The sequence below is a fragment of the Hippocampus guttulatus genome, chromosome 8 (genome assembly GCF_054856545.1).
Source record: "Hippocampus guttulatus isolate MCC_2025c chromosome 8, RoL_Hgut_1.0, whole genome shotgun sequence".
In the NCBI taxonomy this organism is placed as follows: domain Eukaryota; kingdom Metazoa; phylum Chordata; class Actinopteri; order Syngnathiformes; family Syngnathidae; genus Hippocampus; species Hippocampus guttulatus.
The window spans coordinates 17,343,652-17,368,840 of record NC_141268.1 but is presented as its reverse complement, the minus strand read 5'-3'; the positions used below and the strand labels follow the sequence as shown (position 1 = coordinate 17,368,840).

General features: G+C 43.0%; 3 protein-coding genes and 1 long non-coding RNA gene across 11 annotated transcripts in view; 1 reads left to right on the top strand and 3 right to left on the bottom strand.

Annotated features, from left to right (window-relative positions):
- Positions 1 to 5,564, bottom strand: part of acap3b (ArfGAP with coiled-coil, ankyrin repeat and PH domains 3b) — a 49,165-nt gene extending 43,601 nt beyond the window's left edge. For all 6 annotated transcript variants that reach the window (XR_015101574.1, XM_086117342.1, XM_086117343.1 and 3 more), the window contains exon 1: positions 5,329 to 5,564. Coding sequence is in view for 5 of the 6 variants with exons in the window: in XM_086117342.1 (XP_085973468.1) it covers positions 5,329 to 5,375 (47 nt within the window). In the remaining variant the exon portion in view is untranslated. The remainder of the gene's footprint in view (positions 1 to 5,328) is intronic.
- Positions 5,565 to 6,151: 587 nt separating this feature from the next.
- On the top strand, positions 6,152 to 15,417 carry pusl1 (pseudouridine synthase like 1). The gene is made up of 10 exons (XM_086117635.1): positions 6,152 to 6,194; positions 6,407 to 6,442; positions 6,567 to 7,052; positions 7,125 to 7,185; positions 7,680 to 7,867; positions 11,045 to 11,194; positions 13,636 to 13,806; positions 14,012 to 14,066; positions 14,336 to 14,498; positions 15,326 to 15,417. Exons 3-10 carry the CDS (start codon positions 6,997 to 6,999, stop codon positions 15,385 to 15,387), a joined length of 906 nt encoding a protein of 301 aa, XP_085973761.1. The 5' UTR covers positions 6,152 to 6,194; positions 6,407 to 6,442; positions 6,567 to 6,996; the 3' UTR covers positions 15,388 to 15,417.
- LOC147201543 (uncharacterized) lies at positions 8,225 to 10,298 on the bottom strand. Its single transcript, XR_015101601.1, has 3 exons — positions 9,978 to 10,298; positions 9,389 to 9,529; positions 8,225 to 8,362 (listed from the first exon to the last, which is right to left on the bottom strand). It is a non-coding gene; the product is annotated as an uncharacterized LOC147201543 (long non-coding RNA).
- Positions 15,418 to 15,468: 51 nt separating the features above from the next.
- LOC147201541 (ATP-dependent RNA helicase DDX19B) lies at positions 15,469 to 23,914 on the bottom strand. Of its 3 annotated transcripts, none has more exons than XM_086117632.1 (12): positions 23,706 to 23,914; positions 23,185 to 23,224; positions 23,030 to 23,116; positions 22,610 to 22,745; positions 20,876 to 20,968; positions 20,262 to 20,364; positions 20,038 to 20,152; positions 19,768 to 19,945; positions 18,858 to 19,095; positions 18,092 to 18,254; positions 17,733 to 17,924; positions 15,469 to 17,268 (listed from the first exon to the last, which is right to left on the bottom strand). In XM_086117632.1, exons 1-12 carry the CDS (start codon positions 23,760 to 23,762, stop codon positions 17,207 to 17,209), a joined length of 1,464 nt encoding a protein of 487 aa, XP_085973758.1. In that variant the 5' UTR covers positions 23,763 to 23,914; the 3' UTR covers positions 15,469 to 17,206. The 3 variants fall into 3 exon arrangements, with proteins under 3 accessions (XP_085973758.1, XP_085973759.1, XP_085973760.1); XM_086117633.1 differs by having other exon boundaries at positions 23,030 to 23,098; XM_086117634.1 differs by having other exon boundaries at positions 23,030 to 23,095.
- Positions 23,915 to 25,189: the final 1,275 nt, after the last annotated feature.

The following is a 25,189-nucleotide window of genomic DNA, read 5'->3' as shown; positions in this document are numbered from 1 at the left end:
ATTTCGGAGGTCTGCATTTTCATCTTTCAGGCGGCATCATCTCAGACAGGTGAGGACACGATATGCAGAATTAAAAACTATGACGCAAGGAAGTAATCCAGACACTTATGCAAAAAGCACGGCGCCAGACAGATATCCAGAGCATCGAGGGGACACTTTAATCCGTCAATAAATAGACACTAGATTTTTAAAGTCAAGTCGGGGAGCCAGATCTGAGATGGCAGCGCAGCACTTTCAAAATCTTTGAAGTAAATCATGAAGCCCTTTTATTAATTTATTCATGTTTGAGTCTCTAAAGATTTTCCACAAACGTGATTTTGGTCAATTTTGTTCCGTATTCTCCATTACAACTGCCAAAACTATCACACTTCTCTGATCACAAAAACGTTTTTCCTTGAAGCATTTCCTGTGAATTTAACCCTTTCATGCACCCTGTAATCTGATAACATGATAAGAATTCCACTGTAGTAACCGCTGTCCTTGAAAGGGTTCGTAAAAATGATGACGGCGAGAAGAATATTTATACTTTTTTTTTATTAAACCAAAAAAAAAAAAGATTGTGTTTCACCTTAGAAGTTTTACTCAATAATTTCACTATTGAAGTCAGCATCTCTCCTCCTTGTTACAAAATAAGGAAACATGTATCATCCCGCCACAATCCTGCATTCACATAAAAAAAAAAAGAAAATAATTCAGTCAGTGCATTTCCAATAGCAATTAAAGTGCATTTGGGGAAAAAAAATAATCACGTCAATTTCAAAATGATAAGAATCCAAATGTATTTCAATAATCCGCAGGTTACAAAAAAAAAAATGCTGCTTCCTTCTTTTGTCTACACTTTCAACTTTTCAGCACTGTGTGCTGGCTTTTTAAATAAATATACCCAGACAGGATCTGACCGCTCATCTTTTTATTTTTTTTTCTTGCAAGTAACCATAGCAACCGCTCAAGACGAGCCAGAAAGAAAGCCTTGGGGAACAACAGCGTCATCTTCCACGCCTGCTCCGCTTTGAGAAACACAAGAAACCCCTTCTGTGCTTGAATTTGTGATAATGATGCTTTTGCCGAGCCGCATCCAACCTGGCTTGAACGTGCGGCTTAGCCTGCGGAGATGAGATGTTGATATTATCAGCCATCGAGCAGGTTGAACAACATTCACCCATTCACCAGCAGGTGCAAAGGTAAAGAATTGAAACTGTGCGTTCCTCTTAAATAAAAGGCCCGCGCAGCTATTGCCTATGGAACCTCAGTTTTGTACTGCAAAAATGATTTTGTAATTCTGCAAGACTTTGTCCTCAATATAATTGAGGTTTTCAACGAGGACACCATTTTGAATGGTGTCACATTGTTCCCCAATAACACATTTATTTATGTGTCACATTCTGAATGAAGGTGAGCCGCTCAACTTGTTTCGGGGGGGGGGGGTGCCATGCTGCAGGGTGGGTAGGACATGAAGAGGAAGCAGACTGGTGTGTTGGGTTCTTTTACCACGCAGCTGTGTACACGCTGACCTGAGATAAATATTACGTGAGGCTATTTTTCATTTTTACAAGACAGCTCGAAAACACGGACTTGAAGCGTGTGGCATGTGGGGTTTTGTTAAGGCAGAGTGTCTGTCAGCGTCAGGAGCTAAATACCAATCCTACACAAAGCTCCGGTTCTGTGAAAAACAAATCAATCTGAAAACATTGACAGATGTATACGATGTAGGCTTGATTACGGAATTATCTTGCGTGCCTCTCTCAGTGCAATCCTACATATTGACATTGAATTATTGACCAGCCCGAAGATTTTCTATGCACCCCCCACTTGTCTAAATACAGTATTCTGATTAATATTGCGTTGGTGGAACATGAATCAAGCAGAAAAATCTACCAGTTTTATCCATCTCAGGGGTCGACCATTTTACCACTTGCGGTCGACTGAAAATGACATCACACTGCCTAAGAGGGCTCAGTAGCTTGCGAACGTCACATGACCAATCCCAAGGTGACAGTCGTTACCTGAGCCGGTCGGCATTGCGATGTCATTTTCAGTCGACAGCAGGTGGGTGTGCAAGCCAAAATGACCGCCCTAAATTACATTTGTGTGGCCAGCAGTTTGGTCAAAAGTGCCGTTATGCTTTCGAACACTGGTGTCAAAATCAAAGCCCGGGGGCCAGATTTGGCCCCCCCCCCCCCATGTCATTTTATGTGGCCCGCGGGAGCAAATCATGTGTGTCAACTATTATGATTCTTACTGAAATCTGTACCGAAATGTCAAATTGTCACAGGTAATAAATAACGTTGGGGTTTTGCACCGGCCCTCTGAGGGAAGCCGGAACGCCGAAGTAGCCCGCGACAATAAATAAATTTGACACCCCTGCTTTAGAAACTCCACTTCAAATTCAAAAAATGAAATTTTAATGGATTCGGCCCGAAAAAAATGTAATTCAATACATCCTGATTTATATGAAAACGTTTTGGTGATGACGATGAAGACACCCCTTCATCAACAAATACCCTTAAAATTTGAAACTATGAGCAACAGTAATGCTGAATAAGGAATGAACCCAAACCTGCCCGTGCGATAAAAGCAGAAACAATGAGCCGGCCTCGAAGGAATCCGTTGACAACCCCTTTGTCCAACCACACCAAGCAGGTGCACCAGCTTTATCCCCACACCGTTATGATGAATGAACACAGCAGGTGAGTGCCGCACAGACAAGGCAGGACAACGGCACAAAGAGGTTGGAAGAAAAAAAACTAGGACAATGAACAAAGAGATTTGTGTTACGGATGCTCAGCATACCATCAATCCTCTCCCATACACACGCAGTCATGCAAAAACAGAGAAGAAGTTGCACAAGTTAAAACCTGCTGGGAGTGGGTGTGAAGAAGCCGCTCGAGCATCGGGCGTGGGAGAACACACAGCAATGACTCTCAGGATGCTTTTCGAAAATGACACAACCACCACAGCCAAGAAGACGGCCATAAAGAGGGAAACGCCGCACGGCTTGAAACATTCCGACCTGCTTCAGTCACCTTCAATGATGAAGAATGTCCTTTTGAATTGGATGAGCCCGACCTGATGCATGCGAACATCATTTTATGGTTCCAACATGTTCAAACAGGATTTGAGAAAATCCGAACGCACATCTTGGATCAAGTAATGGCGGAATGAATTTAATTCAAGCCAGCTGAATAGTCAATCCAGCAGAGGTCATACACAGCAGACAAAACAAAACAAAAAAACCCCAGCCTCAAACAGTAGGGACGATCTCATACCAATAGGAACAGCACAGCGTTCAACACCCAATTTGCTTGCCTCCTTTTGAGACAATCAATTTGCCACTTCAAAATTGAACCATGGGAAACTGTGAAAACCATGCCACATTGAAGGCATCATTCGGAATGAGACACACATGATGGCCTCTTGAATTTACTTCTCAGCATGTGGTTGTTGGGGACGCTCAGCGGACATGTTTAATTCCAGAGAGGTCTGTGGGGGGCTAAATTTTAAATTTGCATGAGATCCAAACCGGGCCACTGCAGTCAAGTGGAGACTGTGGCAAGTTATCGTGCAGCGTCCAGCACTAAAGCACAGCAAAAGGAAAAACTAACATGACAGATTGGGCACGACCGATACGGATGACTATTTTAGGCTGATGTCAATTCAGAGATGACAGAATAAAATTCTAAAAGCCGATTAATTAAAAACATTTAAGTAAATTGACTTTTTGAATTTTTGGTCCACTAAGGGGGAAGTCAAATAAAAAAATTAAAAAAATCTTAAGAGTAATATGTTCTATGCACCCCTATTAGTATAAAGACAATATTCTGATTCATAGCAGATGAATTTAGCAGTAAAATCCATCCGTTTTCATTCACATCGCGTGGCGGCCATTTTGCCACTTGACGTCAACTGAAAATGACATCACACTGCCAAATGGCTCAGCTTGCGAACGTCACATGGCCAAACCTAGAAATCAGGTGAGCTGTGATTGGTCATTACTTGAGCTGTACATACGGTACATACCCAATGGGTACGGTTTGGTGACTTATGCTTCAAACCTTTTTTTAAACGAAATCTGATGTGCAGTTTTGATATGCTGTGACATCTGTGACGCTGTTCACAAGAGATTCAAATTTTGAATCAGAGCAAAACCAGCGGTTGACTGTCAGCCTCTCATCAAAGCTAGCTACCCAACACTGCGTGACGGATCAGTTGGTTTCTGTCGCATTGCTCCGTGTCCGGCAGGCCACAGGTTCCAGCTCCCTTGCAACCCCCCAATAGGATGGATGGCTGGATGGATGTTTGAGGCACACGGTTATCCAGAGTCACAGCATTGAGTTGCAACTGCACATTGTTGTCTTGCCACAATGTATCCATTACAAGCTGGGTTTAAACGACAGAGCAGCCATCATAATGACCAACTTTACATCATGACCTCATTTTTAACCAACACGACATCCTGTTCTGTGTGTCATGGCGGAATTTTCCAAACAGCAGTCAGCATGGGAACATGGGAGAGTTTCATAGGGTGTTGCTCAAACACGTGCTCTTTCTCTGCCTCTTCGTTTGACCTTTCGTCCTCGCCATCCAGCAGAGTCTGCCGCTAGCTCGCTCACTTCTCGGATCGAGGTCGTCATCTGTTAAACTAAACTGAAGGGAAGCACCGCATCGGCGACAGACGCTGACACCATGAAACTACTTGTTTCTGCTGATTTGCATGAGACGCTTGCAAGCCAGGCAGGCACATGGATGAAGTGCAGCCACCACGGCCCTCGCCCTCCCCATTGGGTAGAAAAGGGGGCCAAACATCTGGATGTATGCCCGGGAAACATGCTCTGTTCCCCGCAGAGGGCATTCTCACCTCCCTGCTGATTGCTTGGCCAGCCAGGACGCATATGCAGCTGCAAGGACAACCACTATTCGCTCATGCTGAGGCACGAAAGGCCTTTTTCTCCCTCTCGCAGTCTCACACACACACAGACACACACACACGTTGTCTCACGAAGGCCACACAAATGAATGATCTCAACAAGACCTATCAATTAAGTCACTACATCGGCACCCTCGCTATAGCAAATGGCTCCCGACTGGACTACGCATTGCATGGACATATGACCCTTCTTTTTTCATACTGAACCAATGTTGCAATACACATTCGTAAATTACACACATACGGCATGCATTTTAGTCAAGATCAGCATTCCTCTTTCTTTGAATGACATTTAGGAATGTACGATTTATCCACCCTGTTGATGCAAGCAAAGTCCCTCGGTTATCGTCAGGAGGGGGGAAATCGTGTAAAAGAAGGCGTGCCGTTTAACGCAGCAGACGTACCTGAACCGGGGCGAATCCTTGATGCATTCTTCAAAGTCCACCGTCATTTTTGCGTCTTTGTCGAGTATTCCCACCTCAGTGCGCCAGTGTCATCGCCCGCGGCGGTTTGTCGCAATGAACCGAGGGGATGGACGGTGGCTGGTCGTGTCCCTGAAGCGCGGCAGTTCTTTCGGAGCCTCTTCCCGGTGGCAGCGTGACACCAAAAAGACGAGCCGAGTGCGCGATGACTAAATTACTACAACCAGAGAGGAGGAGGAGGAGGAGGAGGAGGAAGGCTGGAGGAAGGGAGGAGTGAGCGTTGGAAAATCAAGTGTGAAGAGGAGAGCGCCGACTAGCGCTGAGATGCAGGAACTGCTCACGACGAAGGCAACTCAAGTCGATGGGATCATTTCAGATTCTCAAATGTTGCTTTGAATACTGCTACTCGTGGTAGCAGTATTACTGGTACTCGAAAGAATCACTGAATTAAAAATACAAATAGAATTCTAAATATTCAAAAGATCATCGTTTGCAGAAGTGGAAAAAGTGACGAGCCTATGTTGACAAAGGAGTGGGTACATCTGCAGCTCGCTGGGCAACTGGTTAGCAGGTCGGCCAGTGCAGAGGTGCATGGTTCGATTCCGATTGCCTTCGTGTGTGGAGTTTGCATGTTCACCTGTGCGTGTGTGGGTTTTCCTTTCACGTTACAAAAACGTGCATGGCAGTTTGATTGGGACGGCGAATGGTTGTGCGTCAATGTGTGCCGTGCGATTGGCTCGCAACCAGTTCAGGGTGTACCCCGCCTACTGCCCGAAAACAGCTGGGATTGCCTCCAGCACGACCGCGACCCTTGTGAGCATAAAAGGATTAGAAAATGCATGGATGAAGTAGGTATCTATTTTCAACTTGTGGAAGTAAACGTAGAAAGTTGTCAGAAAAATAAGTACTCAAGTAAACTACAGATTAAAAAAAATAAAGTAATTATCGTGGAAAATGTATATTTTACACACTGCTGCATTAATGAGAATGCTTCATTTAATCACCATTTACACGGCAAGGCGAACAAAATCCACATTAATGTGTATTCCCACTATAATAGGACAAATTGGATCATCTCCGACATGGAGGCTTGTAGGTAGGTAAGATTATTTATAGTGTATTTAGTCCGTAAACGTCCTAAAACGTTTCCACAACTTTAACGTGGCTCTTCGTGATTGTCTATTGAAAATGTTTTTGGTCATTGCTTTTCATTGGAACAGAACCACGGAGGACAAAACGCAAGATTTGGCGACGCATGATGGCGTAATCAAAAAGCGACACCATTCAAAACAGAGAACGTCCTCCAGAAGGTCTTCAAAACGGTGGAAGCGGGGTTCGATGTGGAACCATTGTATTTTTATTATTATGATCATTATATTATTTTTGCATTTTGCGCTTTAGCAGATCAAATGTCGATAAAGGAGTCGTCGGTGGGTGCTTAAGCCTTTACTTCCGGACTACAAATCCGTCTGTGCCTACACGCGGATCCAACTCGGAGCATGTCGATCGGTATTTTCTAACTCTCACACCAGCGCGACGTTTATCAGTTAACAGGTTTTCAACGCCGTTTTCGCAAAAGTGCCCCCCCCCCCATATAATTTACACATGCGACACTTTTAATATGCACAACAAAAGAGACCGAAAGAGGTCATGTACAACCAGGCACGTTACCTTATCTTTTTCCAATATATTGGAACTAAATACAGGTAGGTCATTCTTCACGTACACATTATGTATTTACCATAATAATCATAACAAACTATTTGTGTTTTGTACAGTGGCGCAGTCAAAGTACCTCCACATCAACTGGAGAAAAAAGGTGTCCAAGATTACTTGGAGGTAACGAAGTCGACGCAATTCATGCCTACTCAGTAATATTAAAATATATTTGTGAAGAAAATTGAAAAACAAAGCTGCATTGTAATTGAGAGTAACCAATTATCCACTCGTTTGAGCAGAATCTATTTATCTGACAATAAGTTGGGAGCAACCCGTTCATTGTCGGTTAACTGAAGACTCTAAATTGTCCGTGTGAATGATTCTTTGTGTTCTATGTAAAGTGTTAAGGCGCTTAGTGTATGTTTAAGGTAGAAAAACACCAGTGAAACCTCATTTATTGGGTGTCCACCACCTCTCAGAAGGCAAGGCAATGCTGTTTGATTTATATTGAACATTTCATACACAAGGCACAATGTGGGTCACAAGTCAGCTGGGATTGATCCCATCTTGCATCAGAACTTAATGATGTGTACAAATTGGATGGCTGGATCTTAAAGTTAAGGTCTTATTTTATGTTGTCTACTTTCTTTTTTTCCTCCTGTGGCTCCATGAAGGATGCATTAAGAAGACTGAGGCCACACAACCCAGTGTCTCTGTCCATTTCCAGCAGGACAGACAGAGGCGTCCACGCTCTCTCCAACTCAGCCCACTTTGATTTTCAGCGCAAGAACGACAAGCCACCGTTTACTGAGGAGATTTTAGTTGAGGCGCTCAATTTCCACCTCAAGGCTGAGCAAATTAGGTACGTTAATTCAATGTTTGGCGGAACTAATCTAATAGTATAGTATTCCAAGCTTTATTGAGCCGAGGGACCCGTTTTAGATTGGGGAAAAAAAAATCTTATGATAAACGTGACAAGTAAAATGACACAAAAAAATCAACGTACCTTTTGTCATCTAATGGAAAAACATATAACTGTTCCGCTTGTCGCTATATGTCATTGGCATAAATAGATGAACAAAGATATATTTGTGATTAATAAGTAATAGGTTTCAGTAGTACAATTGGATCATTTCCCATGGTACCCCTCATGATCGCTCCCAACACATGAGTGTACAGTATATGTGTCAAGACCGTGGCAGTGGGATGACATCGAGCTTCAAATGGATTGCAGAACAGACAGAGAGGTGAGAGTGTGAAGGAGAATGAGCCATTCGGGAAAGAGACAGGGGAGAGACGTAGGAAGGAAGGAGGCAAGCTCCCAGCATCCCACTTGCATCCCACTAATCCTCCCAACCTGCAAAGAAAAGGTTAGAAGGGATTATCTCGGCTCCGCTTTTTGCTCTGTAGTATGCATGTATGCAACTGCCTCGACCAGTTAGAATTTAATTCCCAAGTTTGGGAACCAAAACAGGTCCTGGGTGAGTTTTTATTGGGTCCTCTATTGACACGTCAGTAAAAAGACTGCAAGTTATTTTACTGATTGTAAAGTACAAACAGTTACTTGGCAAACAGCTTCTTTCATCAGGTTTTGTTCTAATAGCATTATGTCTGTTCTACATCATTCGATCGGTGCTCGATATGACAATGTTGTAGAACTGGATAATGTGTGTCAGTCACTTAGAATGGCGGGGAGGACCTGAAATTGTAATGGGTCTGGAGTTAGGGAAAAAAAAGTGAAACCCTAAGTTTAGATACAACATGTATTATTTACAATAAATGAGATATACTGTGCCACAAAAACACTCGCAGGAATCACACATGGGCCCTCGCATTTTCGATACGGGAAGAAAAAAATAGAGAATACAATCTTCGTGTATAATAGAAGTAATTGAGTGCGTGTGTTGTGGTGTTTTAATGTGCTTGGGTGTGTTTGTTTGTGCAAGTGGCAAATGCTGTCTGTCACTTCACATTTCAGCAGGTGCTATGTTAGAAGACGTAAAGCTTTCCTGTCCCAAGTGTCGCATCCAATCCCCTCCCTCGTAACCTAGTTTCTCTTCTCGTGCACTGGGCACATGCTCGCATACACAGAGGCACGGAGATCTATAATGTAAGTCGGTGAACGGAACTCAGCCCGTACGTGCATGCATGATGCATAGTGTTGAACATCATCGGTCTCCGCCATGCCACCCACAGATGGTCACCTCCTGCTTGCACATGCATGAGGATGCTAACCAACACTATTAGTGAGTGTTGCGGCGTCACCACTTAGCTGTGTGTCGAAGTGTTCAACTACAAAAAATTGGGGAATGGGGGGGGTGTACTAGAAATAGCAATTCACCAATAAAGTGCATGTGTACATGTATTGCATATAATTTCATACCATGGCAATATCTTGATCACATGATCCGTTAGTGCTTGGGTTCAATGTCGTTATCGCCGCAACGTTGCTTGTTTGTCCACTTTGCCTGGAACAAAAGTCGGCTATTTTGGAACCGGTTTTGTTTGTTAACCACCTGCGGTGCTATAAAAATCAAGTAAAAGTTGGCGATTAATTACAAAATATATTTTTATGCACAAGATAACACAAATGCTTTCTCTTAGCGGTCATAAAATTAAGCAGAACATTTATGAATAATAAATGAGAATAAGAACTAAGATTGCTTCATAGAGGAGTGGCTGAAGACTGCAGAGAGTACAAAGTGGCCATTAGGGGGTAGGACATGTATTAGGGTGAGGCTTTTATTTTAAAAAGTGTTTTTTATTTTTATTTTTTTATTATAATGTGCATTGTAATGAATATAACAGTACAGCATATACCGTACATTTACGGCCTTTGTCCCTCACCGAATGTTGAAATGTTGTGAAAACTGTCAAAAACGGAAAACGATCGGGTTTCGTTTTCCGTTTTTGACAGCTGATCAACGAAACAGCTCATTAAGATTTGAGAAAAAGAAAAATGCATAACTCACATCTAACAAGGATTTCCCAATGTGGCTTCTAAATCTGGTGGTTCGCCATTGCGCATCGTATGAATTCAAAGCAGATGTCCTGACAGGAAATGGCGCCGACCTTAATTACATTGAAATACCTCACACAGACTGATTCATTGTTTCCCACCACTTGACGAGAAATCAAAAGAGACAGTGGTTGAAATGTCACACGCAGGAAGTATACCGCAGGAAGTATACCGTGTCCCCCTGCTGGATGCACATCGTTGAGTGTTGTATTTATTTTATTTATTTTTTCCCCCCCGAAATGCACTAAGGAGTGGCACCCAAATTTCATTGTAAGCTATACAATGACAATAAAGGCGATTCTGAATCAGAGCGCGTCTCATCCAGAACTAATGCTCAATATTTTGAGCGGAAGCGCTTAGCTCCTTTGAGCTTTGCGTTCTCTGACAATGGCTGTGGCTTTTGTATAAAAGCTGCATCATTGGCATTTTAGACAAAGACCCATGCGCAGTGTATATGGCTTGCATTAGAAAACCATCTGTTCCATTTTTTTTTTTTTTTGAAGGATGCTTTTGATCAGTCGTTGCATTAGCCATGCTTGAGACAGTACTTGAAACAAGAAAATGTTGGTCTGCTCGTCTCTCGCCCCCACAGTGGTGGACTTTGACCCAGGCTAAAATAGTTGAAGTACTGGATGGATAACCATGTAAACTGAGAAAAATTGCCACCAGAGGATGAATCCTAATGATGACTCTGTCAGTGTGATCACATGATATTAAAAGTAGAATTGGAGTAGTCTGACGAGAACGCTCAATGAAGGACACTATCAGAATTCGATGACCTGGGCATGCTGAGCGATTTGTAAGAAAACAAAAGAAGCCCACAGATCAGTTGCACCAAATGTATAGTATGGTACAGTCATGGAAAATAAGGAGTCCACCTCACTGTTCCAATAATTTTGGAGGGGGAGTGTATGTAAAGATGTCATGGCTGCAATCGGATCAAAAGTCCGAGTGACACACTGGCCAGACCAAAGAGCGCTTGTTCACATATTGATTTCTAAATGTTTTCCCCTTTGCCAGCGTTACCCGCGCCTATCGCGTGCCCGATGATTTCCACGCCCGTTTCCGAGCACTCTCCCGGACGTATGTCTACCGCATCGCCCTGGGTGTCTCTCAGCCTGCTCAGCTTCCCCTTGGAGAGCGCGACATGTGCTGGAATCTCCGCCACACGTGAGTCAACCATGTGTGTGCATGTGTGTGCGAGTATGATTCCCGTGCATACGGAAACCGGGCTGAAAGCCTGAGCTCAGACTACACACACAACCCCCCCCCCCCCCAATACGCTGCGAACAAGCCTTGCAGAAACAATGGCATGTTAGACACATGAATAATCCACATGTGCTCAGTCGCAACTGCAAATTAGGGCCAGTCAACTCAAGTCAAATGTTTTCTGAGCCGACGTCCCAAAAACAAACAAAGGACAGGCAAGAGATGTGGGAAACGATGGATGTTGAGGCGAGGGGGGGGGGTGCTTTTGGAAGAGATTCTCTGCTTACAGCAAGTTGTTCTCTTGGCTGGAATTGGAAGGAGGAGCATGAAGGAACACATTTTAGGGAGTACATACTGTATGAGCATTTGTCTTTTTTTTTTTTTTTAGGGAGAGGGAGAAAGTAGGCCAAGATAAGCTGCGGGCTCATACGCATGCCGAGCAACACCCACACGTCACCCTCTCTCTCTTTCTCCCGATCAGTCTTCCCCTGCTTTGCTTCCCTCCATTCTTCCTTTTGCTCACATTTTCAGCATCCGCCTCAGATTTGCGCCCATGAGCAACCCCGCCCTCCCGTTTGATCCGCTCCTTCATCATCACTCCCCATTGCCACTGAAAGAAATATCATCCTCTTCTCTCCTCTCATCTGCTGCCACAGGTTAGGTTCGGTAGCAGCATTACACAAAAGCGACATATATCTTCATGAAAATGTGTCGATGGGAAGCGTGCGTTAACATTTGGTGCGAGTCTGGATAAGTGTTTTTCTCATTTTTGTTGCGCAACATGGAAACATTCCCACTACCCTTGAATGCAAATGGTAGATTTTTTTTTCTTTCCTGTGAACTTTAAAGTAGCAGATGGCTAGTATAAGGATAGATGATATTTTTCAAATGTGTGCCATTGAAATTGTCAATAAGTCTCTCCGCTTCAGAAAAAAAAAATGTATTGCTCCTTTGTCTTCCATCATCCTTCATGAAACAGGAAGTAGGATGTTAACGAACCGAATGGAGAAAATGAACAGAAACGCATTGCACAATTTTTTTTACATTACATTAGACCGATAGATTCATGAAACCATTGTTTTTTAAATAATTATTTTTTTTGGGGGGGGGGCTGTTTGGTTGCTTATTGAACTATTTGGTAATGTCCCCTAGTCTCGTGTCATTGGTTCGAAAGCAGGAAGTAGCCTGTTAACTGAAAGCAAACGCTAATGTGGTGTTTTTGTTTTCAGAAAAGTTGAATATAAAACAAACGTAGCCGTAGTCGTAGTAGTGGTAGTCATAGTAGTAGTCATAATAGTAATCAAGTGTGTCGCAGTCCTCCCACTTTTTAGTGTTGCAACCCATGTCAAATTCCTTTTGTATGTTCTACAGCCTGCTAAGACATGGACAGCGGGCCGCAAATGGCCCCGGAGCCCTGGTGTGGACACCTCTACGCTAAATGGAGGCATAGTTGAAGTTAACTAGTTCTGGTTTGAATTGTAACTAAGTGCAGATGTATGATTACCTATTCATTATTCATTTAACCGAGAAGAAAATGCAGTTTTGATGTTAAAATATGCCTTAGATGCCAACATGGATTTGCTCAGTCTTCATGTCACAGTTGAAAACGTGAGTCAGTGTTTACTCGCACGATGATGTACTTGTTGCCTTTAAGGCGATGTAGCCGTACGAATTCATGTTGGTTCAAACAATCCTTTTAATGTTTACACTTGGTGTCGGATGACCCCCGGTGGAATATGTGAATCTGCTCTGATGCCACGAAGCACTTCCTTTCACATGCTTAGCCAGAGTGTCAATGATGATCACGTTTTCCACCTCCTTCATTTTGGACCAACTCTCATTTTCTAGATCCTAAATGAAGGCATCATGCTTTTAATTAGCGAGACATTCCCTTCATTCCCCGCTGCCCGCTGTGTTACGCTCTCTCTTTCTATCGGATCATATTTGAGAGCTCAGCTGACATTAGTTTGTTGGGGGGAAAGCAGGCGCCACCCCTCTCCCTCTCCCCCCTGATCAAGCCTCGCTTTGGCATGCTCGACGCTCTCACGTGGCGTTATGACTCAGAAATATGTGCAAGTTAACCATTGAATTATTCCACGGCTATTAATGGAACATGGAGTTTAAAATGTGTTTCATTTCACACATCTACAAGTGAACCGTTCTAGTCAAATGGCCCTGAAGTGAAGTCATGTACTTATTGAAAAATAAAAAGGGGGCGCCTTTGAATATAAATTGGTGGAACAATGTGCCTCTAACCTCACGCCTCAGTTCAGTCAGCATAAAAAGTATTAGCTTTTGGTGTGTTTTTTATTTGTTTGCTGCTACACTTGTTTTCTGCTGCACTTGTTTCAAAAGAATTCTATTGATCTGTGCCTTCGGTCACACCATGCGTTTGTGGTCAGGGAGCTCGATGTGGAAGCCATGAGGGAGGCGGCAGCCATGTTGGTCGGAACTCACGACTTCAGCAGCTTCAGGGCAGTTAACTCCGACATGCCTTTTAGAAACCCCGTGAAGACGCTGGATGTCGCCAGCATACAGCCAGGAAGAGCGTTTGTATGTGAGCACTTCCACAGGTAAACAGGATTGATGGATTTTTTTTTTAAACTATGAAAAGTCGACATAATATGATAAAAGAATAAAAGGCCTGCCCACCTAAGTGTGAAATTATACAACCTAATAAAATAAGCACTGAAGATATTTATTTGCCCTTACAACTTGGCAGACACGGCATTTGCATATGGAATCATTTTACATGTTGTTTCCATGTGTGTCTTGCAGAGAAATTCCATTCTGGGAGTTGACTTTTCAAAGCAAATCTTTTCTCTACAAGCAGGTATGTTCCGTAATGTTCTGCTGCCGGTTAGGCTTCCAATGAGGTAGAAACGAGATGGTTATTTTCCATTACAAGACACTTTTGAGTTCATTGTGTGGATGGCGCTAAATATTTTTATGGCATATATTTGATGCCATGTTAGACCAGCGATTCCCAACCAGTGTGCCGTGGCACATTAGTGTGCCTTGAGAGCACCAAAGGTGCGCCGCATTATTTCTTTTTGATTGTATGCAAAGATCCCGAATCAAGCCACGCCGTTGTTGTTTCAGGTGCGAAGAATGACGGGAGCCCTCGTGGCCGTGGGCCAAGGAAGGATCTCACTTACCAAGCTGAAAGACATCCTGGAGTCTCGAGACTCTCTGGCTTATCCACACAATGTCGTTGCTCCGGCCCGCGGCCTCTTCCTCACCAGGGTGGACTACAGAGAGTCAGGTAAATGAGGATGGAAGAAACAAAACCGTTGAGTAGTTGTGCCACATGTTTTATTTCACTATAATTTCAATGTTTTGTTTTTCTTTCATACAAATCAGGTAGAATTTAATTCATCCTTTATGGGTTGGCCAAACCTTAAAGAATTGTACAGGCAACGTACTCTTTGATGACATTAAAGAGAGGAAGTCTTGCTGAAGGCAGCTCTGCCTTCATCCCATCGCTTTACAGCATCTGTACCTGTCAGAAGTGTGAAAAGAAGTTAGTTGCACAATAAACCTACCGTAAGAAACAAGGGATGGTCTGTACTCACCAGTAACCTTGGCTTGTGCTGTGGCAACCGATAAGAATTATGTTCGCCCCAAACATAGCTGCGATTTTGTGGAGTTTTGTCACATTTGTTACATTCATTTGTTCTTCAAATTGGTGAAATAAAATGTATATATTTGGAATTATTTTATCCTATTTTAATTGATTGCAAATAAAAAAATAGTCAAATAAACAGACAGATTGCACTTTCTACGTTGCAGAAATAAATGGCAGATGAAATACATTTTTAAAAAGGAGTTATTAAAATAGACGTGTCCCTAAAACCAACGTGTCCTTGAGCACAAATGTTTGCCCACGCCTGATGTAGTTGAAGCAAGCTTTTTGGCAACAACTGTAAACTATCTTGTAGTTGTGCTGATCATGACTGAAGCGTTGTTGCACTTTTTGACCGTATCTGATTGTGAATGTGCACCTTTGCGCCATATTTTGTGGCATGCAATGCTGTGTTGACGTTGCTTCTGTTAATCACGAAACAAGCTGTATTTTGCGTCTTCCATCAGATCTGCTGCCGTCACCGCCAACCTCAACTGGAGACTCGAGTGATGCACAAACTCAAATGTGAACGTCCGTGTAATAAAAATGTTTTATTTAACCCTTTCTAGTTAATACTGGGTCTTTCAAATGACACATTGGACACTGCAAACAGATGACCACCTACACATTTTTATTCCAACGAATACATAACTGTGTCCGCGAATGCAGCTCAGCCTATCGACCAAACACCAACCCACATTGAGCCTACCTTGTTCTAAGCACGTTACTTTTTACGACTACTTACTGTGTGTACATGAACACAGGGTAGCTTTTTATATCAAACAAGGTTTACAACATGTGGAGTGTAACTGCTGTGTGTGTGTTGAAATAGTGGTAGACCACATAGAAAGTGCACACACGTCCACTATGTATACTGTGCATCCAATTGAAAGCGCAGACGCTTTTGTTCTCACAGATGATCCACGTGGATATTTATCACTCAGTTGCGAGCCTTGAATTTGGCTGCACCAAATATATTTTCTGCAAATAGTCCATGACTAGAAGTGTACCACCGCCACCGGTCTTGTAGTGCCAGTGGGGACCAAATGAGGTTTGTTCAATGTTCAAACTGACCATTCTCTGTGGTTTAATGGCCCAGAGGACTGATCTCACAAGTTAAAAGGACACACTGCCAATATTTTTTTCCCCTCTCTCTCAAATGTCGCGGCAGTCAAAGTTGAACCTCATGAGGAATGTTTTTTTTTTTTTGCACTTCTCAGAAGTGACATCAATAAATCAGTCACACAATTTGTTCCGAAGAGTTTTAAATGTGTACACAAGTACACGTCGTCTTATCATGCAACCGTGTTGTAACACAGTAAATCTGATTGGCATAGGTCCTCAAATCAATTCAGCATTTGGTTTAAGAGTTCAATAGATACAAATTTCAAGTGTCGTTCAGCATGTTAAGTCCAATATTTTGCATTCTCGATAAAACCATATGTATACATAATGCACTTGAGGAAGGCTTTTGTGTATTTAACTCACGCACAATCATTGAAAACTTTGCAGTTTGTGTGAAGAAGAATGTAATGGAGCACAAGTCCAACCCTGATAGAGGCGATTGCAAGACAAAATGACATCGGACCTGAACAGTCGAAATCTGGAGAGAAACTAAGCATCACGTGACAAACGTTTAAAAACAATGACGACATGTTACAGCTGAGCAGCCTTAATACTCAAATTAAAATTGTGTGAGATGCTCGACTGGGCAGAACCCAGAATGATCTAAAATGTTCGTATTTTGAGGACTTAATAGTTTGCCATCTCCATTGGCAGCTGTTTTGGTATTTGGCTCCACACCCTGAAACTAAAGTTGAGGTTCATTTGGGATTCATTTCTGTTATGTGAACACAGGTATTCATTAAATTTGCATAGACCCTTAAATCCATCCATCACAGTCATCATCCGAAATGGCGCACTAGCGTTCAGCAGCACCACCATACCCAACTTCACCCTTTTTACAGACTGTCAGTGCTGTAATGACCTAAAGAGGATACATTCATTGAACCTGTTAATACATATGAATGAACAGCAGAATCAAATCAGGTTTTCGGAGTCTATCGATAGTATCATGTGTACACGGCGAGTTGCTTTTTTTTCAGCATTACAAACTCAAACTTTATTTCATGAAGTAAAAAGAGTAGAATGGGGTATGTTCCACAGACTGAAGTTCATTACATGTGTGTAAACGTGCGGTGAATGTGGTTTTGCTCTTTTTTTCCCACCCCCCAACGGCTTAAAACAAAATACAAACTTAAAAAAAGACAGCGTAAAGAAGCATACAGTCTTTGCAGAGCACAGACAGCAGGTCTGGCTGGCGTCCACTTCATCAGCACGCTTGTCTTTTAGTTGGCGATTTTCTCAATTTCATCCAGGTCGTGTGTGTCTAGTTTTTCAATTTTCTTATCTGGGGGGGAAAAAAAGTTATTGGGGTGGGGGGGTTCTTGTAATAAAAATGCAGGGACCTGTGTGGATATTATCCGTGTTATTTTTTTTTTTGCACAGTCTTATTAGTATTGTGTACTATGATGAACAAAGACTGTCACAAACAAAAATAACTATAAAAATAAGTCAACTGCCCTTTAGTAAAGCCTGGTTCACACGGCAAGATATTAAAATTGTCAGCTGACTTCCAAACTCTGAGAGACCCCACGTGACGAGAAAGAAAAAAATAAATAAATCGCAGGTACAACTGTTTCGATCGTTCCGTACCGAAGATTATCTTTGGAGCCTTTACGAGAAGTGAGCCTGACCTGCGATTGTCAGCAGGGGCGATTCGGGGCTGAAATCGGGCCGATTATCCTGCATGTAAACCGTCTTGACAACTGGATCAACAGGCGATACATGACAGCAAGAGTAATAAATACTTACTAAAATGATCCTGGATCCTGTTGAGGATGTTCATACTCATTCTGCTGTCCACCATGTTGATGGCCAGCCCTCTTTTACCGAACCGACCCGTGCGGCCAATCCTGTGCAGGTATGTCTCGTTGTCTGGGTTACCGTCCTGGTCGACTGGCAGGTCGAAATTGATCACCACTGATACCTGCTCCACATCAATTCCTGGTGTACCGCAAGCACAGACAGAAAACTACTTAACATCCCATCTCAATTTTGTGACATGTCCAACTTGAATCCAGGTATTTTTGTTTTGCTTGTTTTTTTTTTTAACAGTACAGTGTGAAAGGAGGGTTCCAATATGTTCAATTTGTTTTGCATGTGTGCCTCACCTCTGGCACAGACATTTGTGGTGACAAGGACCTTCTCCTTTCCATCTCGAAAGCGTTCAATGACTGCGGCCCTCTGCTCCACTTGCATCTCCCCACTGAGCAGCGCCACCTGGTGGTTCTCTTTGGAAAGCTCCCCCGCCAGCCAGCCTGCGGTCTTCCTTGTCTGGATCGCACAGAGGAAAGCAGAGTCCATCCATCCATTTTCCGAACCGCTTGATCCTCACTAGGGTCGCGGGGGGTGCTGGAGCCTATCCCAGCCGTCTCCGGGCAGTAGGCGGGGGACACCCTGAATCAGTTGCCAGCCAATCGCAGGGCACACAGAGACGAACAACCATCCACGCTCACATACACACCTAGGGACAATTTAGAGCGTCCAATCAGCCTGACATGCATGTTTTTGGAATGTGGGAGGAAACCGGAGCACCCGGAGAAAACCCACGCAGGCCCGGGGAGAACATGCAAACTCCACACAGGGAGGCCGGAGCTGGAATCGAACCCGGTACCTCTGCACTGTGAAGCCGACATGCTAACCACTGGACTACCGGGCCGCCCGAAAGCAGAGTCATCAATTCATATACCAGCCTGACACTTACGGAACAAGACATTTTTTCTTTATGTGGAAAAAGACACTATTTTGCTTAAACCGACTTCGCTCTTAATAAGGTTCTTTAAACTCTGCCCAAACTTCATAATGTTTCCAAGGAAAAATATTACACCATTCAGAATCTATCAATTGGAAAGTTCTTGAGGAAGGGGAGATTCTCACGTGGCAGAAAATCATAGCCTGGGCTATGGTGATGGCACCATAGATGTTGCACAGGGCTTCAAACTTTTCCTCCTTGCTGTTACACAGCACATAGTACTGTTTGATAGTATCCAGCGTCTCCTCCTCTCTTTTTAATTTGATGATATTTGGGTCGGGCACGATACGCCTGGCGAAGTCCCACACAGTCTCCTCAAACGTGGCTGAGAACAGCAACATCTGGCAGTTTTTGGGCAGCATTCTGCGTGGCAAGGAAACAAATTGAGCTTAAGCATCCTTTTAAAAGTAGAGTGAGAATTCAAAATCGAAACGGAGACAAAATACAGTTTACACATACAGTACATCTTCAGGGTTTGGAACTTTAGAATTCAACTAACTGCACATTGTAAGGTGGGGACATATTCCCTATTATATGCTGAACTCATTCACTAATATTGCTTTGGCACAGTCTTGGTGCTCACCAAGAAGAGGACCTTCATTTAGACAGAAAAAAATCTTTGCTGCCATCTTGAGTATCTCATGGCAATGTCATGTCAATTATTTAGCTTTTTGCCTCTCACAACAGTCCATCACCTTAGCAGGGGTTCACAATAGGCTTTTAAAAGGGGCACCATCAACCCATTACCAATGTTGTTAATTGAAGGCAACAGCGAAATAAAGTTATTGATACTTCCACTGCAGAAAGGGAAAAAAGTTTGTGGCTGTGCAGTAAGCAGGCTCAAGTGTGATATAAAAAGGTGATTGTTTTGGGGTTTTTTTTCTTTTTCTCCTGTTCAAAATGGTAAAACAAACTCATTGAAATTCTAAGATTTCACATGACACCACTTCATGATGCTGTAGGTCGAATGAGTTTTTTTAACACTATTTCAGGAGAACAGGGAGTTTTATTTATTTTTTAAACATTCACTTTCACCTCTGGATGCGGATACTCTGGTCTTTGTGACCCTGCGTTGCGATCATGACATCAGCCTCATCCAGCACGAACACCCGAATCTTCTCGGGATCGATGAACTTCAACTTGCTGCACCAGTCCAGCATGGTGCCGGGTGTGCCAATGACGATCTGTTCCTGAAGCTTCACACCTCGTTGCACTGCAAAGTTTTGAGGGAAACTTGTCAACACAAAACACGCCAGATATTCAAGATGGCACCCAATATGACATGTAGAGCGGGCAAAGACTCACGCCTATTTCCTCGTATGGCATAAACTAATTTGACTTCAGGGTAGTTTTTGCCCATCTGCTCAATCACTTTGCCGGTCTGAAGCGCCAGTTCATAGGTGGGTGACAAACACAAGCACTGATGGGAGAAGAAAGAAGAGAAGCAAAGGATTTAGTGCGGCTCATTCAGTGCTGGGACTAAACCCATCTATAAGACTACTGATATTAATTTAAAAAATAATAATAACCTGGGGATATTTGTTGTCAGGATTGACATGGCTGAGCATGGCGAGGACAAAGGCAGCGGTTTTTCCTGTTCCTGACTGAGACTGGGCAATCAGATTCTGTGGACTAAATGGGGAGGGGGTGGAAACAGACGGTGTAACAAAACCTCAAGTTCCTATGTAGTAGTTAGTTTGTGTCATCAGTGTATACTATATAGAACCATACATAGTATGCATCCCCCCCCCCAAAATGATTCCAAATCTGTATTTTCTCTCTCTCTCATTAACGGGTGTTCATATGATACAAAACATGTTCATCTTGTTTAGACGTGTCACTCTCTTCAAAACAAACGGTGCAGGTGAAGGAGCTTGACCAAGAGAGTGAAAAAGATGGCAATTTTCAACCATCATGTTTTATTGTGTGTAGCAAGACTGTTATGGAAGAATTAAAAACATCCATTTGCACAAATGTAACCAGATGATCACAGCACATCAGGGTATTGTATTAGACACGAATTCAGGGGAAAATATATATACAGTATGTGGTTGATTTGGGAGTGGGGGTGTATTACACACAGGATTTCAAGGTACTTAGTTCAGAAAGGTAGTAAAGCACAGTCAATGTACAGCATACTCACGGTTCAGCGAGCATCATGGGTAAGGCAGTTTCCTGGATTTTGGAGGGCCGATTAAAACCCATGCCATAGACACCCTGGAGGAGCTGTGGTTTACTGCACATACAACAAACCTCTTTGGTCAATTGATCAAGTTTGGTACAGGAATACAACAATAAAACTTTACTGCAAATGAAATTCCCACCGTTCTGCACAACTTTCACCCCACTTTCGCATAACTGTGAAACAATTTATTTTCCCCCAACAGGAGTGCGTCCGCCGCTGCAGCGACCACCAATGCAGCACATATCCAATGAATACAATACAATACATGCTGATTTATATAGCGCTTTCACAACAGCGGCAGCTGTAACAAAGCGCTTAACAAAACAGTTAACATAAAGTAAAACAATAAACACAACACATAACATAAAACACGGACAGTCGTGCAGTCCTAACCACTTTTTCGTCACACGCTTTGTTGTTTGAAGCAGTTTGAGATGAAAGAGGAGAGAATCAAAGTGTCCTTTAACCAGTGGATCAGAGACGTCATGCTCAAAATGTGCACACGTCGGCTACAAGCTAAGTTTCAAAGTCAACAAGAAGCTGTAGCATCCATTGACGAAAAAAGAGATTGGTTCACTTCTCCTGTCCCATGGAAATCCATTTCAATTCCAAGCGGCGACTCTCGGTTCCAAATACGCATCGGCGCTCTGCGCCAACGCTCCTCTCTCCTCATCCTCAACTTCAGCAGCTATCCATCCAGCCGCACCAACGCCGACTGTCCAACAGCGCCGACATATCCACTGAACAAAACGGGGTTGTGAAAAATGCTGCCCATTACAGGCGCAAAAAACACAAGCGCCCCAGGTCTGTCCAGCACCGACAGTCAATGGCGCCGACATTCCTCCCAATCAAAATCTGTGCTGGTACAGGCGTGCTGCCGAGAAGGCGCAACCACCAAGCAGATACTTCTCCTTTGACGAATGTCGTGGCCAAAAAACACTGAAAACAGTCCATATCAGGTCCACACGATGAAACAACAAACAATGTGACAAAACAAAAGACAAAAACACCAAAAAAGAACAAATAAGCAAGGCTCTTGAAGAGCACTTGCCGAGGGCTGCCTACTCGGGCGCCATCTTGGGGGGGGGGGGTGCTTCGCTAGGCTATGTGCAGTGTGAAAGGCCTTATTCGTATTGTCACCCGTGTCTAACTAAAAGTACCTGCACATGCCTTACATGACTCCTACTCCATCTACCTGGAAGGAATCAGTCATGGCGTAGCATTTTTACAACTATAAGTCACGAGCAGCGAGCATACAGGCGTTGTGTGCAAGGCCATGACAGTATCTGAATGTGATTTGATTAACGAGTAAAACATAACATCATTGATTAGTCAAAGTCGACTCGACTGTCATCACCTTAGCAATGACTGGGAAATAATTTTGTGGCCGCTCTCCATACTGTGGGCACAAGTAAAAGCTACTCCATCAGATAGCTTAGTCCCAATCACTCACTGACATCAGACAGAAACATATAACAGGTAGACAAAAATAAGTGTATGAGTCTTGTGCAGATTTTGATAAAAAGTATTCACAGAAATGCAATTGAAACACCTGGGAAATGTTTTGAATAGGTGGCTAATGCGTAACGTGTCCTTTAATGCATTACCTGCATGCACATGTGCTCATTATTCATTAATTATATATGCTCCAAATCACTGTCAGGGCACATGCTAAACTGGCGATACACTTACAGTCGCAACTCCTCAAAAGATTTGACAGAGTACAGTGGAGAGTTGGGATCCTTTTGAAGCACTTCAACTTGATTTGTGTTGTTGACAAGATTACTTCTGATCAACTTGTTCAGCAACGACTGGGCCGCTTTATCGTCTGCGCACAAAAGAAAAAAAATCAAATTAGAAATTGTGCTTTAAAACTGGGTGAAATTATTAGTGAGCTGAAGGACAATGCATAACATATGAAAAAATGAATAATATTGATCTTGACAAACTTGAACAAATACACTATCCCTTCATGTGTAAACTTTGTTGGAAATGGAAATCATTTTAAAGTTGTCCATGGAGTGCTGAGTGTATGATATAGCATGTGAGATTATGTGAAGTGTGGCGCAATGCAGAAAACCATCTATCAAATACAAGATCCCACCAGCTCACCGCTTTCATCTTCATCTGTCGTCTTGTCTCCTGAAGTCTTATCTCCTGACTTTGCAACAGTACCGCCTGCTGAAGGTATAGATGTTCCTAAATTACCAAAATCAAATTATATCATATTCATACTCAAAATAAGTCTGGAAACTCTGTAAACATACCGTTTTCTCCAGGCTTGTCTTTTAATTGAAGGTTTCCAATCTGTGGGAAAACAATTTACACATCACTAGATTTCAAAACCACGTTCACGGAATTGTTTAACAACTGCGACATATTTAACTCCTAAAGATTTAAACGTGTCTCTGAAACATAGAATTTGGCAAGCGCAAATCTGATGCAGTCAACGCTTGTACTTATTCAGCTTAGCTATTTTGGAACCTCTTGCATCATTCACTTGCCAGCCAGCTAAAGCTGTCTCAATGAATTAACGTTAAAGGTAGCATCTGCTCAAGCTAGCAACGCGCAAGGCACGCAGCACCTTCTTTTCCAGCTAATATGGCGCATGTTAGCGCTTGCGTTTTGGCTAAGGAATTGTCTGTAGACGCGGCCATACACTCAGCCTTGTATTAAAACATTGTCGGGCATTGACGAAAGGTAAACATTCATTTTGACCGGCGCTAAGCCCGAGTCTTTGAACATCTTAAAGGCTAACACAACATGAACTAGCACTTTTTACACTTACTGATTCCGCCGCCGCCTCTTGTTCGTCCACTGCCTGGGCCCAGGAGTCCGAAGCCATCGTTTTTTTTCTCCCCTTGTCGTTATGACTTCAAAAACTCAAAAGTGTGAAAAGGCTTCTGACTGTGAGCGACAGGAAAGTGAAATGCAGTACTACACAGTCACAATGGCGTGCAGATACCGACTGGAGAGTATTGTACAACGGCTCAGTCAACCGAGTGGAATTGAAGTGCAGGGTGAAACGTTCCTACCAATTCAGTGTTCCCAGTTGGATTTCGCCGAAACAAAAAAAAAAAAAAAAAGAAGAAACATTCCAAACATTGTCATGGTGGTAAATATCTATGGCCTATGATTTGTGTAACTTTCAATGTAACTTATGGACCACAGGCGTTTTGGCCCATGCTTCATGAGCTAACTGCTCGAGTGGTTTCTGGTCAGGTGTTTTCTCCAAATGGCATATTTCAGTTCCTTTCACAGATGTTCAATCCGATTTAGATCAGATCCCATAGATGGCCGCTTCATTAAAGTCCAATGTTTTGCTGTGTGTGTGTGTGTTTAGCAAATGTCAGTAGGTGCATCACAACATGTGCGAATGATGATGCTTGAAGTTACTTAGAACATAGGTTTTGCAGACAAATTTGTCAAAGACTTGAGAAAGAGAGTTTATATGGTGGCATGCAATCAGATGCCTTGTCCAAGGTATCCATGGCAACTGAAACAAGTAAAAGTAAGATATGAGCTCTCCAGACAATTTGGAAAAGACAGAGAGAAGGACTTGCAATTGCTAAGTAAGGACTCATTTTAGCCTCCGACCCTCTTCTGGATAAGCGGATCAGATAATGGATGAATGGACTCATTTTATGAAGGAGCATTTGAAATTGGATTTCTGGATATAATGCATTATTGTTCACATACAGTAGCTCTGATCTTGCTTTTATGGTTTCATATTTTTACTTGTCATCCTGTACATAGTGGCCCGGTGGTCCAGTGGTTAGCGCGTCGATCTCACAGTGCAGAGGTACTGGGTTCAATTCCAGCTCCTGTGTGGAGTTTGCATGTTTTCCCTGGCCCCGCGTGGGTTTTCTCCGGGCACTCCGGTTTCCTCCCACATTCCAAAAACATGCATGGCAGGCTGATTGAACACTCAGTTGTCCCTAATTGCCCCCCCCCCCCCCACCTACTGCCCGAAGATGGCTGGGATAGGCTCCAGCACCCCCTGCGACCCTTGTGTGGATAAGCGGATCGGAAAATGGATGAATGGATCCTGTACATACTTGAAACATATGAGTGAGACTCCTTTTTGCATGACCTTGTAAGTGAGCACATAAATATGACAAAATGAAATATTTATAAAACGGAGAGTCAACTCCAATATTTTCTTTTGTGCTATGCGGTCCCACTAGTCACGGCATTCCGCTTAATATTGCATTTGTGGAATTTCAATTTAGCAGCTTTTGGGTGTGGAATTGATGCATCAATGGCCATGTC